This window comes from Neophocaena asiaeorientalis, unplaced genomic scaffold, assembly GCF_003031525.2.
Source record: "Neophocaena asiaeorientalis asiaeorientalis breed wild unplaced genomic scaffold, Neophocaena_asiaeorientalis_V1.1 scaffold49, whole genome shotgun sequence".
Taxonomy (NCBI): Eukaryota; Metazoa; Chordata; class Mammalia; order Artiodactyla; family Phocoenidae; genus Neophocaena; species Neophocaena asiaeorientalis.
Genome location: NW_020172456.1, coordinates 2557201 through 2571698, shown reverse-complemented (window position 1 = coordinate 2571698; position 14498 = coordinate 2557201). Strand labels below are relative to the sequence as shown.

The 14498-nt window shown below is 39.4% G+C and overlaps 2 protein-coding genes across 2 annotated transcripts in view; one reads left to right on the top strand and one right to left on the bottom strand.

Moving 5' to 3' along the window:
- Positions 1-14498, bottom strand: part of SPTLC2 (serine palmitoyltransferase long chain base subunit 2) — an 89478-nt gene that overhangs the window by 35111 nt on the left and 39869 nt on the right. The gene's annotated exons all lie outside the window — the stretch shown is intronic.
- LOC112394878 (small ubiquitin-related modifier 1-like) lies at positions 2336-4007 on the top strand. Its single transcript, XM_024737842.1, has one exon. It carries the CDS (start codon positions 3613-3615, stop codon positions 3955-3957), a length of 345 nt encoding a protein of 114 aa, XP_024593610.1. The 5' UTR covers positions 2336-3612; the 3' UTR covers positions 3958-4007.

Here is a 14498-nt window from a genome sequence, read left to right as displayed (position 1 = left end):
AGTAAACCTAGTCCTCTCAATATTAAAAGAGCTAAGTTTTGCACAGTACTAAATATATAACCTTCAATAATTGCCTGAGAGGGCTTCCCTGGTGGCGCAGTGGTTGAGAGTCCGCCTGCCAACGCAGGGGACATGAGTTCGTGCCCCAGTCCGGGAAGATCCCACATGCCGCGGAGCGGCTGGGCCCGTGAGCCATGGCCGCTAAGCCTGCGAGTCTGGAGCCTGTGCTCCGCAGAAGGAGAGGCCACAACAGTGAGAGGCCAGCATACCGCAAAAAAAAAAAATTGCCTGTGAAATCTTTGTCACTTTGATTAAATGGATAACTGAGCATTGCTCCACAGTGACCTATGATCCTATTTGACGAAGTATTTTTAAAACTTTTGATATCTTTGACAAATTTCAAAAATAAAATTTTAAATAAAGTCTTTTTTGACTTAGAACTAACTCTGAAATATTATTTCAAGGCCCTTGAAATATCTCAAAGATTGGTTCTCTCCTTATAAAAAGGGATATGTTAAGCTAACTAGGCTTATTTCATATATTAAATTACATGGGAAGCATTTCCAAATAATACTAAACCTTCTTTATTGTATGTCTGTATAGATATATGTTATAAATATTTCAGAAACTATGTGAAATTCCTAGAAATCTGGTATGTCCTGAAATAATGTTATCAGTCATAATTCTAGTTATCTTAAAATATTGTATGTCACAGAAATAACCCAATTTCCTTGTCAACTGCACTGTCATCAGATCTCTAACCATGCCAGGGTAAGAATTTATAGAATTCTAACTTAGAAATGGATGACTTCATAAAACTGTTAAAAAAAGATCAAAACCATGAATTAATTCCATGGGACTAAATGAACTGATGAAGATGATTATAATTTTTATGACTTTTTGTTTTAAATATTATCAGTTCTTTTATGCTTTGTCAGAGTCCCCATTTATGTTGGATTCACAAGCTGACAGACCTCTCACAATGTGACTTCCTTATCCTTTGTTATTCGTAGGCACCATTAAACACTGTGTGGGAGGGGAAGTATCCTAGCAGAACTCATTAGCTTTTTGTTCTTGCCAAAATTATGGAGTAAATTCTAACAACCCTAGAATGAAACTGTCCTCCAAAACTGCTAAATAGGCAATTAATATCCTCATTTTCTTCCCTCCCATAAATGACTACTAGTCAAAACTCTTCTAATCCTGTGGTGTTATTTATGTGCCACTGCTAAAAGTAATGCGAATAAAATTATTATTTGTATATATGTGTATATATATGCATGCAAAAGAAATCTGTAGACTATATGCCAAATAACTGACACTGGTTATTCCTGTTTATTTTCTGTGACATATGTTTGGGTTTTTGAAAATGAGCATGTATTGCTTCTATAAACAAAACAAGAATGAATGAATAGGTAAATTCATTTAAACATAGTATTAAAGGGTTAGGACTCAGCACTTTCACTGTCGTGGGCCCGGGTTCAATCCCTGGTTGGGGAACTAAGATCCTGCAAGCCGCACGGTGTGGCCAAAAAAAAAAAAAAGGAGTATTAAAATTCTGTATTTGGATCCTTAACAGGCTGATCCCCGAATTGCATATATTCATACAGCAAGAGGACTCAAACAAAATAAAACTATATATAAAAAGAATTCCAAAATCAGAACTTAAATCAGAACATAAAAACACATTTTCATATTTGTACAGATAAACATAAACTCTATATCCATCAGTTTTACTTGTTGGTCTCTTACTTTCATTAATCAGAATCATATAACAAAGTTCCCAAATTAATTCATTTGTTCTTCTTGGCTGTTACTGATGATCTACTTTCTAGCAAATTGCCAAGGGTATAAACATCATGTATGGAACCAACTAAAAATGAATTAATGAATAGAAACTAAAATATAAAGTTAACTGAACTTAATATTGTAAAACTGTCAACATTCCAAGGGAACCAGACTTTAGAACCCAAAGTTGGGTCTTCACTGTCAAGCCCAATATGGAGGGAAAAAAGTTGATAGGCTTAGACAGAGTTTATTCACTCATTTACTTCTCCTGAAGCTGAAAAACATTAGAGGCAAATTTCAGTATCCAAAAAAAGTGGGCTAATCAACTGAGGATACTGTGATGGCTTTTTTAAAAAAAATATTTATATTTATTTATTTATTTATTTGGTTGCACCAGGTCTTAGTTGCAGCAGGCAGGCTCCTTAGTTGCAGCCAGCGGGCTCCTTAGTTGTCGCTCACGGGCTCCTTAGTTACGCCTTGCCAGCTCCTTAGTTGTGGCATGTGAACTCTTAGCTGCGGCATGCATGTGGGATCTAGTTCCCTGACCAGGGATTGAACCCAGGCCCCCTGCATTGGGAGTGCAGAGTCTTAACCACTGCACCACCAGGGAAGTCCCCGTGATGGCTGATTTTATGTAACACCCTGACTAGGCTTCATGGGCCCCAGATATTTAGTCAAACATTACTCTGTATGTGTCTTTGGGGGTGTTTTGAATTAGAGTAATATTTAAATTGGCTGACTGCCCTATGTGGGTGAGCCACATCCAATCAGCTGAAAGCTGAAATAGTACAAAAAGGTCCCCCCAGGTAAGAAGGAATTCCTCCTGCCTGTTAAGGTGTGACATTTTTTTTTTTTTCTCCTGCCTTCATACTTGAACTGAAGCGTCAGCTCCTCCTGGATCTTGAGACTGATGGTATCTGGACTAGATCATTTGGGTCTCCAGTTTGCCTGCTGTAGATCTTGAATCTTGTCAGTCTCTATAACTGCATGAGCTGATTCCTTATAACATCTTTCTCTCCCTCTTTCCCTCTACCTCCCTGTAAAAATACTGCATAAGGAAAGCCCAGCAAATGCTTTATGATAATGATTTTAGCACTGATGCCTTAGAAAGCGTGGAACCCTCTCCAAGAGACAGCAATCTATTCATTTGACCAAGTTATTCCAGGTCCAATGGGACTTAGATGATACTTAACAGAAAATTTTCTTGAATAATGGCCATACTTTTACTTAGAAGTTAAGAACAATTTCTAACTGCTGTTAGAGCCACTTATCTTCTACTCTCTTTTCTACTTCTCTCTGCAAATGGCCACAATCCCCGGTACTATCGTTTGAAGTGTAAGCATAGAACTGGAAAGAATACTAACCCATGTAATTACTGTACTTCACTTAAATGGTTTTGGTTATAAAGAAGAGATAAGAACCACTTCCCGCCATAACGAAAGCCAAATATAAAAATGACCAACTACTTCTTTTATCCTTTATCAACTGCAAAAACAAACAGCTCTCTAGGACCCGGGAACAGAGCACCCTGTCACTGATGGGGTGTTGTTCAGGAAAAACTGAATGGGAGACATTACTCAAAATCACATATAGCAGCAAATATCTTAGAATAAAAAATCTTGTAGCCATGCTCTCTATACATCCCCACAAGAGCAGGCAGGCTTCCTAAATAATTAAAAACTGAACAAGTAGGAGGCAGAGCAGAAGTCCCTCCAGCCATAGTGTTGTGTTGTGGGGAAGAGATGGATTTGTAAATCCTAGAGCAAGGTTCTGCCTACCCGAGGCGACGGCTGGGTAGAGACCCTGGGGGAAGCCACTGTCACCATGTCTGACCAGGAGGCAAAATCTTCAACTGAGGACTTGGGGGGTAAGAAGGAAGGAGAGAACACTAAACTCAAAGTCATCAGACAGGATAGCAGTGAGATTCACTTCAAGGTGAAAATGATGACGCATCACAAGGAACTCAAAGAATCATACTGTCAAAGACAGGGAGTTCCCATGAATTCACTCAGGTTTCTCTTTGAAGGTCAGAGAATTGCTGATACTCACACTCCAAAAGAACTGGGAATGGAGGAAGAAGATGTGATTGAAGTTTATCAGAAACAAATGGGGGCGTTCAATGGTTTAGATTTTTTAATTCTTCTCCCTCAATCCTTTTTTTATTTTTAAAAATAGTTCTGGGCTTCCCTGGTGGCGCAGTGGTTGGGAGTCCGCCTGCCGATGCAGGGGACACGGGTTCGTGCCCCAGTCTGGGAGGATCCCGCGTGCCGCAGAGCGGCTGGGCCCGTGAGCCATGGCTGCTGAGCCTGCGCGTCCGGAGCCTGTGCTCCGCAACGGGAGAGACCACGACAGTGAGAGGCCCGCGTACCTCAAAAAAAAAAAAAAAAAGTTCTTTTGTAATGTAGTGTTCAAAACAGAATTGAAAACTGGCACCCCATTTCTTTAAAACACCTGGTAGGGCTTCCCTGGTGGCGCAGTGGTTGAGAGTCCGCCTGCCAATGCAGGGGACGCGGGTTCATGCCCCGGTCCGGGAAGATCCCACATGCCGCGGAGCGGCTGGGCCCGTGAGCCATGGCTGCTGAGCCTGCGCGTCCGGAGCCTGTGCTCCGCAACGGGAGAGGCCACGACAGTGAGAGGCCCGCGTACCTCAAAAAAAAAAAAAAAAAGTTCTTTTGTAATGTAGTGTTCAAAACAGAATTGAAAACTGGCACCCCATTTCTTTAAAACACCTGGTAGTTTGAATTCTAGTGCCCATTATCCATTATTGTTTGTTTTCACTGTGCTGATTTTTGGTGATCAAACCTCAGCCCCCTTCATATTGCCCTCTCCTTTTTAAAAATTACATGTGTGCACAGAGAGGCCGCCTTTTCCAGGACTGTGCATTTGCACGCTTGTGATAAATAACAGCGACTAATGCGAGTGTTCATAATGACTTTCCAATTGGCCCTGAAGTTCTAGCATGTGATTGCTTCACTCCTGGACTGTGACTTTCAGTGGGAGATGGAAGTTTTTCAGAGAACTGAACTATGGAAAAATGCCCTTTCCTTAACTTAAAGCTACTTTTAAAATCTGAGGGTCTGGACCAAAAGAACAGGAATATCAGGTTGGAGTCAAGATGACAGAGGTGCTGAGAATAATGACTAACTCCAAAGATGGCTTCACTGCAGAGAAAGCATTTTAAGATGAAAGAAAAACCTTGCTTGAAGATCCCAGAAAAGTTCTACTTTTCATTAGCAGTTAAAGTTATTCATGCAGAAGTGTATACAACAGAACACTGCTCTTTTTGGTACTTTTTGGCCTGGGATATGGGTTTTAAATGGACACTGTCTGTACCAGCTTCATTAAAATAAACAAAATATTTGTTAAAAAAAACTGAATAAGTAAAGGTAACAATGGGGGGAAAAACCTTTTCTACAAGTAGTAGCAAATATTTGGTACTTGTTAAAATTTTGATAATTTTTGCTTATTTTATGAATCTTACAAATGTATAGATACTGAAATTGATTTTCATGCCAACAGAAATATATTGATAATTAACAAGGTTAAACCATGAAGGAACTTCTACTTCATGATATATATATTTTTCACGTTTAGATGATACCGTAGTTGGTGAGTTGGGCAGAAGAGGGATTAATCCTTAACTAGGTCCTAAAGTTTTCTTCGTTAAAGAATCAGTCTCTTCTTCATTCATCTTTCTAAATCATCAGTAGTCACTCTCTTTGAACAGCTCTAAAGTGAGGGGGCAAAGCAGCAGACAACGCTCTCAACTCTCACCACAGCACTTTCTAGATCAATAAATTATGTACTTGTCACAAGTATCCAGTCAGGATGCATCATGAAGAGCAGCAACTCACGGCCTCCTGGAAGGAGCAAGAGAGACAAAAGAATGCCAGCAAACACACAGATCAACTGACCTTTATGGTCATCCTTAGTTCTTTAACTTCTACATGAACACCTGCAGAGATGTAGATGAAAATTAACATCATTATATCTAAAAATATCTTAAAATACCAAAAGGGACTGGAGAAGGAAGTAGTGGTGGAAGAGAGAATAGAGCATAGGATGTAAAAAAAAACATCAATGAAGCTATTTTTAAAACCACACTATGCTGGAACTTGAATTTATCTATTCATGTTTTTCACATGACCTCAGACAAAGAAGAATAAAGTATCCTATTTAAAAATGTTACCTTGGGACTTCCCTGGTGGTGCAGTGGTTAAGAATCCACCTGCCTAGAAAGCCCGTGTGCAGTAATGAAGACCCAATGCAGCCAAAAGTAAAAATAAATAAATTTATTAAATAAATAAAATAAAAATTAAAATGTTACCTAAAACAAAAGTAAAAGAAATATTAGCTAAAAGGCAGGGCAGACTGACTTTAATAACACTTAAGTCCCAATTAAATGGCACTAGACAATCTTCCCGTTAGGCTCTTAAGAGTTCCAGGGAACAGAGGAAAATAAATGTACCTTTCTGCTCCAGTGAACAGTCTTGTAAAAGGGATATTTATAAGGGACTTTCAGGAAGCAAGAGTTCAGTAACTTTGGAACACTGAAGCAAAATGAGTGGGAACTAGGTTTACCATCTTCTAGACGCAGCCCCTGTTTTGCTAGACTGTCAACAAATATCAAAGTGCTCAGCTTGGGCAATTGTTAAGTTAATGAACATCAAAGGAGACAGCCCGCCCCTCCCTACCCTAGGGATACTGTTCTAAAGCAGCCCTTTGGTTCTTTATCTCCCTACAAGAATGCATACAAGTATTTGAATCTACTCTCCCATTATTACTACTGCTATTTCTCTCAACAGCTAGAGCAGCTCGTTAACACCAAGCACTGCACAGTGAATTCCTGTCACAAGCACTTGTTTATCACCCTCTCCCTAGTAGTAGTTTAATCCTTTAATTAGTTTTAATGCCCAAAACTAGGATTTCCTGAGGACTGCCACAGGATGTGCAACAAGCAGCAGGGGCCAAGGCTTTAAGTTGTTGATTCAATATAATCAAGAATTTTAAAAAATGGTTGCTAACGCAGAACCAGAAACAGGGCCCTAAACAAAAGGAAGAAAAGAGGCCAAGTGCCTCTGAAAAATTAAGGAACTGAGTTTTAAAGGGTGCCAGCTCACAATTAGGACAGAAAGGCTTAATTTGTCCAGACTGTCCTACTGTCCTCCTTTGGTACTGGAACATATCACAAGCTACTTTTAGACAGAAATGAAGGGATGAGGAAATATGCGTACTGTGGTCAAGCACCCACGGACAGATGAAGAGGGTTAGCAAATACAGCAATCACTGGTGAAGGCGAGGCTTGGAATTAAACTAGTTTCAGAGGCAGAAGGCAAGGCAATAAGTAAGAATTTCACAAAACTGATTAGGATTGAACATTTTAAAAAAAGAGTATATAGTGAGCAAGGCCTTTTGTAGGTTACGTACAAAATTTGAGAATATGAATTAATAGGCTATAAAAAATACAAGTAGCATTAAAACAAAATAATTCCAACCATCCTTAAGAGGCCTGAACATAGGTCTCTGAATCCTTAGTTGTCTCTTTTCCCTCTCCTAATTTGTTCTAACTTCACCTATGCCACTGATTCATTCAGCAAGGATCACCAGCTCTTTAGAAGGAAGCAGCAATGCATTTAGATTTCCAAAAACAATGAAAATTGGCAACTTAACATCACCACCAAACTCCTGTTCCACAGGCCAATATTTCCCTTATTTTTCTTTTAAAAGAAAACAGATCAAATATCTTGTCTTCCAATTTCTTTTCTTTTCCCCAATTACCACCAATCAGTAGAGTTGCTTTTGGTTCTCATTGATGTAAACGAGCTCAAGAAAAAAAGAGAGAGAATCCTCAAATCTCTTAAAAGTTAGTTTGCATTATTAATTGAGATTTTATTTAAAATGCATAGTCTAAGGCCTTGTCCACCAAGACTCATGGTCAGGTGAAACAGACTCGAATCCTCATTTTTAACAAGCTCTATAACTGTGGTGCTCAACCCTGGCTGCACATTAGAATCATCTGGGGTGCTTTTAAATAACATCCTGCAGGAGCCTCAACCCCCAGATAGTCATGGGTCTGCAAAGGGGCGTGACACTGTCATTATTACTAATTTTTAAGCTTTCCTGTGTGTGACCAAGGTTAGGAACCACCATACTAAAAGTAACTTTGACACAGGTGGTCCATGGACAAAGTTTGAAAACAGGGGCTTAAAAGAGTACACCTTAATGAGATCCTTCTGGAACTCATTCCACGTATCTACGTCAACGTAGATAGCAGGCAGATACAAGTATTTAGATAATTTATTTTTTCTAAACCACAGGTGACAATTAAAAAAAAAAATCAGGGCTTCCCTGGTGGCGCAGGGGTTGAGAGTCTGCCTGCCGATGCAGGGGACACGGGTTCGTGCCCCGGTCCGGGAAGATCCCACATGCCGCGGAGCGGTTGGGCCCGTGAGCCATGGCCGCTGAGCCTGCGCGTCCGGAGCCTGTGCTCTGCAACGGGAGAGGCCACAACAGTGAGAGGCCTGCGTAATGCAAAAAAAATAAAAAAAATAAAAAATAAATAATTCTGGGGGAGGGACTTCCCTGGCGGTCCAGAGGTTAAGACTCTGTGCTTCCACCGCAGGGGTCACAGGTTTGATCCCTGGTCAGGGAACTAAGACCCCACATGCTGCACAGTGCAGCCAAAATTAAGAAAAGAAAAGACAAATAAAAAAATAATTTGGGGGGAAAAAAGCAATTCCAACTGTGTTAATATTGAGAAAGGGACCTCCCTGGTGGCACAATGGTTAAGACTCTGTGCTCCCAATGCCTGGAGCCCGGGTTCGATCCCTGGTCAGGGAACTAGATCCCACATGCATGCCACAACTAAGAGTTCGCATGCCACAACTAAGGAGCCCATGAGCCGCAACTAAGGAGCCCGCCTGCTGCAACTAAGACCCGGCACAACCAAATAAATAAAATAAATATTAAAAAAGAAAAGATTGAGAAAGTTATTCCTCTTCAACAAACAAAACAGAGACTGGGCTATAAAGCTGACAAATTATAAGTGATGAGAAGAAATGGTCATTCATCTCACCCAAACAGTAAATAAACAAATCAAATAATGGAAAATCTTTAAAATTAATTTTATTATGAAATAAAACTAAGGTAGTTCACCCACTTCAATCTTAAAAAAATAATAATAATGTGATTCACAGTAGTTTAATTAAGAGTTTAGTTCCCTTATATCATCTTACCACATCTTCTCCAATATGAGGGGCATCGACTTCGGGGCTCCTTTCCTGTCCAAGGGGAACATCCTCAAACTCCTTATTTATGTTGTGCATTAATAACAACATTCTACTAAATGAACAAGTCTACATTTGTTCAAAGGTTAGCTTCCAGCCTGCTGCCTGTGGGCATCTTAACAGCCAGCTTAAAACAAACTCTGGGGCTTCCCTGGTGGCGCAGTGGTTGAGAGTCCGCCTGCCGACGCAGGGGACGCGGGTTCGTGCCCCGGTCCAGGAAGATCCCACATGCCGCGGAGCGGCTGGGCCCGTGAGCCATGGCCACTGAGCCTGCGCATCCGGAGCCTGTGCTCCGCAACGGGAGAGGCCACAACAGTGCAAGGCCCGTGTACTGCAAAAAAAAAACAAAAAACAAAAACAAACTCTGAAACAAGACGCAAAAGGAGAGACCCCTCTTGTGGCGAGAAATTTTTATTAGCACTTGGATTTGGAAGAAATAAATGGGAGTGGAAGAAGTAATAGACAGACCGTGCTACAAAAGCTCTTGAGTATTCAGGATAGATTTCTGAAGCAGAGAGGGAGGTTAAAGGGGTTACTGATCCATGGAGAGGAAAGAGGTAGGCTTTCATTTGTAGGGGCGATTACTCACAACTAAACTTAGCTGTTTTTTTGAAAATTCGCAGACAAGAAATCAGAAAATTAAAAATAGATTATGAAGTGAATGGAGTTCAGGAAAGCCACATTCTACTTGAAGACAAAATATTGAGAAAACTTATCTTGTGTGTGAGCTCAATTTTCTCTACCTGTAAAGTGGTTATACTGCTTGCTGATTTCAGAAGGCTTTAGCCATTCGTTAAAAAGCCCTTTTTGCTAGATAATAAAGAGGCTACTTTACAGAAAGAAAATCTTTTTCTTTGATTGCTGGTAATTTACTAAAGTGATATATATTCCATAGGAAAAATCCATTTAGATAGAAAAATTAGTAAGAAACATAAAGTCTATAAGATCTGAATTTGCTTCAAATAATTAGCTGGATTTAAGGAAGTTTAAGGGGGTTTTTTGGGGGTGGGGGTGAGGGAGGAGGAGAAGGAAGGAGGGAAACCAAGAAAAGGGGAAGCTGAACAAAAGAAGAATTTATTTGTGGCTCTGAAACCAGTCCTTTCTGGAATCTTACCCCTACCACTAGACTATACACATTTTCAAAGGCAAGGATCATGTATTGTTCAACTCTGTACCCCTCAACAGCATACCCACCACAGGATACAGAGCAAGTGCTTGAGAAATGTTTGATAAATGAAGAATTAAATATTTCTCAACAGTGTTCTAGGCTGTAAGTTACAAGAAAGGAGGGATCTAATCTACTCTCCAGCATTAAATATACCGCTAAACTGTACTGTGGCTAAGAATTAAACTGTGTTCTTTAGAAAACTTGATTTTTACTTAGATGAATCTCTAATAGTGAAATAAACAAATTACATAAAAGCCGATACATAATAATAAAGAGGAACCCAAATATTCCTAGGCTCAGAAAGCATAGGGATTGGAAAGAAGGGTACCCAGGTTCAACCAAATGAAAAGCCCGCCTGCCAAAGGTAACGAGCGGATGTCAGCACCCCCTCTCCAGAAGCAGGAAATTCTCTTTATGACCACTCCCACCGCCACCCTCTCTCAAGACTGTTTTCTTTAAGGGTTCTGCCCCTTCAGCATGGGGATCCTGGAATGCTTTAAAAAAAAAAAAAAAGTTTTTTAAAAAAAGGATGGGCAGAGAATCTGAATAGAAATTTACAAAAAAAGCTTCTCAGTTCTAATTAGCTTTTGACAGTTCTTGGGATTCTCAAGGTGATCATTTAACACCTCATTAACAAGTCTATTATAGGAATTAATTCAAATGAGCCAAACCGAATTTTAATTAAACCTCTATCTGCCCAAGGTATTCTTTTTCTTCCTCCTTATGCCAACAGCCACCTGAATGAGCTCTCAGTTCCCTTCAATACTAAGAAGTACAAAAAGTGCAGTTTTCTACAGAGAAAGTTATTTCTGTCATCATATTAAAATTTATCTAGTAAAATGTACCTATCTAGTTTATTTTGTTCCACAATTTGGCCATTCTGGCTTAACATTCAAGTATACAAGCAACGTACTTTAAGAACCCATCCATTTTCTAATATTTCTCGATCATGTGTGTGTTCATTCATTCACCAAATTTATCAAAAGGCTACTAGATTTCAGACACTAAGCTAGGTGCTGTGCTTGTTATTAACTACATCTTTGGACAGAAATAAAATACATCAAAACACAACTCTGGAAAATGGAAAAGCGCAATTTTAGTTCCTTTGGTCAGACATTTTGCCTTGATTCATAAATAGATCTTACAGCTAAATTTCTATTACTGGACGTGGATTAGTGATGTGTGAAGTAAAATCTAGAATTTCAAATGTCTTGTGTAATTTGTCAGAATTTCCTAGGTCTCATTTTTTTCTACTCACCAGCCTGTTCTAACTCAGTATGTCTACTCAAGGTACAAACACAATTCCTAACCACTGTTATCTTAGGTAAGACAGCTCTTAGGTGGTTCCTAGGCAAGACGGCTCTCAGTATCTACCCATCACTGTAGTCACATAGCCCTCTCTTCTTTGAGAAAAGGATAGGAATTGGAGGGGAAATGTGGAAAAGACTGGGAGAAAGAAGAAAAGAGTGCTTACAAAGTAGGGTAGGGAAAGGATCTCAACTGCCCCTGCATGCTGCAGCTTTTCTGAAGGCTCTACACTCTCATCACCAAAGAATAACAAGTCTTCCCACAAAAAAGATGAAAACATTTATCAATAATCAACCACAGACTATTTGTGTGTATGTTTAAGGCTTACTTTCAAACTTATCTTAGGCAGGATTTACTTTCATGTAAGTTATTAATGTACTCTGGAGTCTAAAACAAAAAAAGTTTTAAATATAAAAGTAACATATTCAATCTGGTAAAATAAAATTCTAATAGTACAGAAAATTATTTAAAAAAAAAAAAAAAAGAAGTTTCCCTCCTCCACCCAGCCACCTCCATTCCCACTCCCAGCAAGAAGTTCCAGGCTCTGTTTCTGGCTCTCTTCGTGGCTAGTACCAAAATGCTGAATAATAAACTTACACCTCTGCTGCCTCTTCCGTCAACCCTGGATGGTGCTTAGATAAGGCATCTGTACTCCTACTTTCCATGTTTCCTCCACTAATCACCACCACTTTTTGTAATACTACTATTTTAAAATTCTTCTAGTGGCTAGTTATCTTTATAAATTTAAAGACTATTTCTTTCTTTTTTCTTTTTTTTGGCTGCGCTGCGTGGCTTGCAGAATCTTAGTTCCCCAACCAGGGACTGAACCCAGGTCACAGAAGTGAAAGCACCGAGTCCTAACCACTGGACTGCCAAGGAGTTCCCTAAAGACTATTTTGTAATTTCAAAATGTGTTGTTTATAAACTTAAGACGGTATCTACTGACTCTGAAGAGAAAAAATAAAGTATGAATACTAAGAAGATACACAGGACTCAAATTTAATTCATTCAGGACAAAACCAAAAATTATTAGACATGCTGAATGTGGCAATAATAAACTTCATATACTCATTGGAATTATGCTATTATTAGCCAATTAGTGACATGTTAAAGAGAAAAAAATCGAAATTCAGTAACATAAAATACTTGAGATATACAGTTAAAATTACAATGAAGGGGGGGCAATAGAGGGGTGAGGGGTGGGAGGCACGCACTATTGGGTGTAAGATAGGCTGAAGAATGTAGGGTACAACACAGGGAATATAGCCAACATTTAGTAATAACTGTAAATGGAAAGTAACCTTTAAAAATTGTTTAAAAAGTTAAAGATTTTTTAAATTAAAAAAATCTTATTTACATTTTAAAAATTGCATGAAAAGGCTTAGAGAATTACAATGAAAAGGCTTAGAGATTTCATTATATGTTCAGTATTTTAGGACTGGGACAACAATTGTAACATCTATCGTATAAGTCTATTGATTGACTTACACACTTTGAAGAAAACATTGTGTTCAAACATTAAGCACTGGCTCTGCGAGACAAAATTATAAATGTGAGATATAAAGTTGTGAAACATGGCTTTTGGAAGGAAAACATGAATCAGCACAAAGGTGTCATAAAAGACAGCATTTCACTTTGTTGTGAAGAATGAAGAGAATTTCGGTGACAGGAGGATGAGCATTCTGTCAGAAGCACCAAATTGGTTTAAATGAGGGTACAGGAAAAGACGGTTAAGCTAAAATCAAACTATAGAGGATCTCAAACATCCTATAAAGAATTGAACTTTAATCTGTAGGCAACTAGGAGTTACTAAAGACTGCTATTCTATATTTCGGCATCTTTAGGCAGACACCAACAGAAGCTGTACGTTAGGAAGATTAATAAGTGGTACAGGAAAGACTGGAGCAAGGAAAATGCAGTTATGAGTGGTGCAACTGTTTAAGGAACAGGGAGTCAGGGCCTGAAACAGTCATATGGCAGCGGGAATAAGCAGAAGTGACAGGCAGAATCAACAGATTTTGACTTAGACATAGGGAAATGTGGCTACGATTTCAGGCCTACATAACCTGAAGACAGTTATATATTTAGTTGAGAAGATGAAGAGAGGATACAATGAGAAAAAGCAGCGTAATTTCTGTGCTGTTCCTGTTAAAGATACGTAGGCTGAATCTTAATCACGAGGAAACACTAGATGAACCCAAATTGAGGGATATTCTGTATAATAACTGGCCTGTAATTGTTAAAAGTGTCAACGTCACAGAAGTCAAAGAAAGACCGAGGAACTGTGACTGAAGCAGAGTAAAGAGACGTGACAACTAAGTACAAAAGGTGACTCTAAGCCACATCCACAGCCTCAGGATGCTGGTCCGAGGAACAGACAGTGATAATGCATCATTATCAGTTACTGAAATAATTAATAACATGTGCATATTAGTTAATGAAACAACATATTAGTGTAAATTTCTTGCTGTGGTCGGTTGTATTACAGTTCTGTAGGAAGTGCACACTAAAGCATTTGGGATGATGGGGCTTCAGATCAGCAACTAACTCTCAACTGGTTCAGGAGAAAAGGTTTTTTTGGGCTGTACTTCCAACTTTTATGTAAGCTTGTGATTGTTTTACGGATGAGAAAACGATTTAAAAACATTATGATGAGGGGCTTCCATGGTGGTCCAGTGGTAAAGAATCCACCTTCCAATGCAGGGGATGTGGGTTCAATCCCTGGTTGGGGAACTAAGATCCCACATGCCTCGCGGCAACTAAGCCCGCATGCCACAACTAGGGAGTGTGCACGGCACAAACTACAGAGCCCACGCGCTCTGCAGCCCATGTGCCACAACTAGAGAGAAGCCTTCGTGCCGCAACGAAGAGCCCACGAGCCACAATGAAAGATCCCGCGTGCCACAACTAAGACCCGACACAGCCAAAAATATAAATAAATAAGTAAA